This window comes from Aplysia californica, unplaced genomic scaffold (assembly GCF_000002075.1).
Source record: "Aplysia californica isolate F4 #8 unplaced genomic scaffold, AplCal3.0 scaffold00402, whole genome shotgun sequence".
NCBI lineage: Eukaryota > Metazoa > Mollusca > Gastropoda > Aplysiida > Aplysiidae > Aplysia > Aplysia californica.
The window spans coordinates 377,619-379,029 of record NW_004797672.1 but is presented as its reverse complement, the minus strand read 5'-3'; the positions used below and the strand labels follow the sequence as shown (position 1 = coordinate 379,029).

Genomic DNA, 1,411 nt, shown 5'->3' with positions numbered 1-1,411 from the left:
CTATTATTATCATTATTATTATTATTATTATCATTATTATTATTTGTATTATTGTTGTTATTACTATTATTATCATTATTATTATTATCATTATTATCATTATTATTATTGTTGTTATTAAAACTAAACAGACAGGGCAAAAAGAAGACTTTATCACAATGACTGTTGGCAGCAAATTGTGAGTGTTTTTATTTCCCTACAGTGTACACAGTGCTGCTTCATCTCCGGGACAAGATGGCCAGTGCTGGGGACTTCTTTATGATGATCCGAACCATGCCCATTGCCTGTTCTTTGTACATACAGGTCGGTGTGTGTATTTGTGTGTGTGTGTGTGTGTGTGTGGATGGGTGTGTGTGTGGGTGTGCACACGCATCAGTATGCTTTAACATCAGTGCATGTGTGTGTGTGCATGTGTTTTTGTCTATGCACTTCTGTGTAATTGTTTGCACACATGAGTGTGTGTGTATGCACGTGTGTGTGTGTGTGTGTGTGTGTGCGTTTGTGTGTGTGTGTGTGTGTGTGTGTGTGCGCACTGAAATATTTCTGGTTCACTGTAGAGTTCACAATTTGACCCAATTCTGAGATAAATGAAAGGCAAAGGAGGAAAGGAACAGTGCATGATCTAGGTATATATATCTATGGCTCAAACAAACTGTGTGTATTTTACTGATGTTCTTGTATTGTATCCTCCCCCCAGAGCGTGGTCTAGGTGTATATATATCTATGGCACAAACAAACTGTGTATTTTACTGATAATTTTGTATTGTATCCTCCCCCCAGTGCGTGGTCTAGGTGTACACGTCTATGGCACAAGCAAACAATACTCCTTCCTTCCTATCAAACACCTATCATCCTTATCTCTCCTCCTTCTTTTTTTGGTGTTTATTACTCTCTTGTAACACCTCTAATCTTCGACACTTATATTAGACCTTATTGTGTTGCAAGTGCTGTAAAACTATTACGAAAATAAAACCCCCAAAAATGTGTATTGCACTGATTCTTGTTTTGTCTTTTATAGTGTGTGGTCTAGGTGTACATATCTATGGCATAAACAAACAAACCAGTGTGTATTGCACTGATTCCTGTATTGCCTTCTCTCCCCCCTCCCCAGTATTGTCGTCAACAGTCTAGTTGTACATGTCTATGGCACGAACAAACAAACAGTATATTATGCACTCATTCTTGTATTGCCTTCCCTCCCCCCAGTATTGTCGCCAACAGAACCTGAAGCTGGTGGAGGATTTGTACTATCAGGAGGATAACTCTCTGGAGGAGGGAAACTGTAAAGTCATACGTAGTTATACACTGGAGGTGAGTGTGTGTTGGGGGGGAGGGGGGAACTGTAAAGTCATACATAGTTATACACTGGAGGTGAGTAGGTGTGGGGGGATGGGGGTGTGAGAGAGAGAGA

General features: G+C 40.0%; 1 protein-coding gene across 1 annotated transcript in view; it reads left to right on the top strand.

The window, feature by feature from the left end:
- LOC101855205 (vacuolar protein sorting-associated protein 16 homolog) overlaps positions 1–1,411 on the top strand; it is a gene marked incomplete in the record, with an annotated part of 29,677 nt that overhangs the window by 19,719 nt on the left and 8,547 nt on the right. The window contains 2 exon segments of the mRNA XM_035971234.1: positions 203–303; positions 1,207–1,311. Of these exon segments, the coding sequence (XP_035827127.1) occupies positions 203–303; positions 1,207–1,311 (206 nt within the window).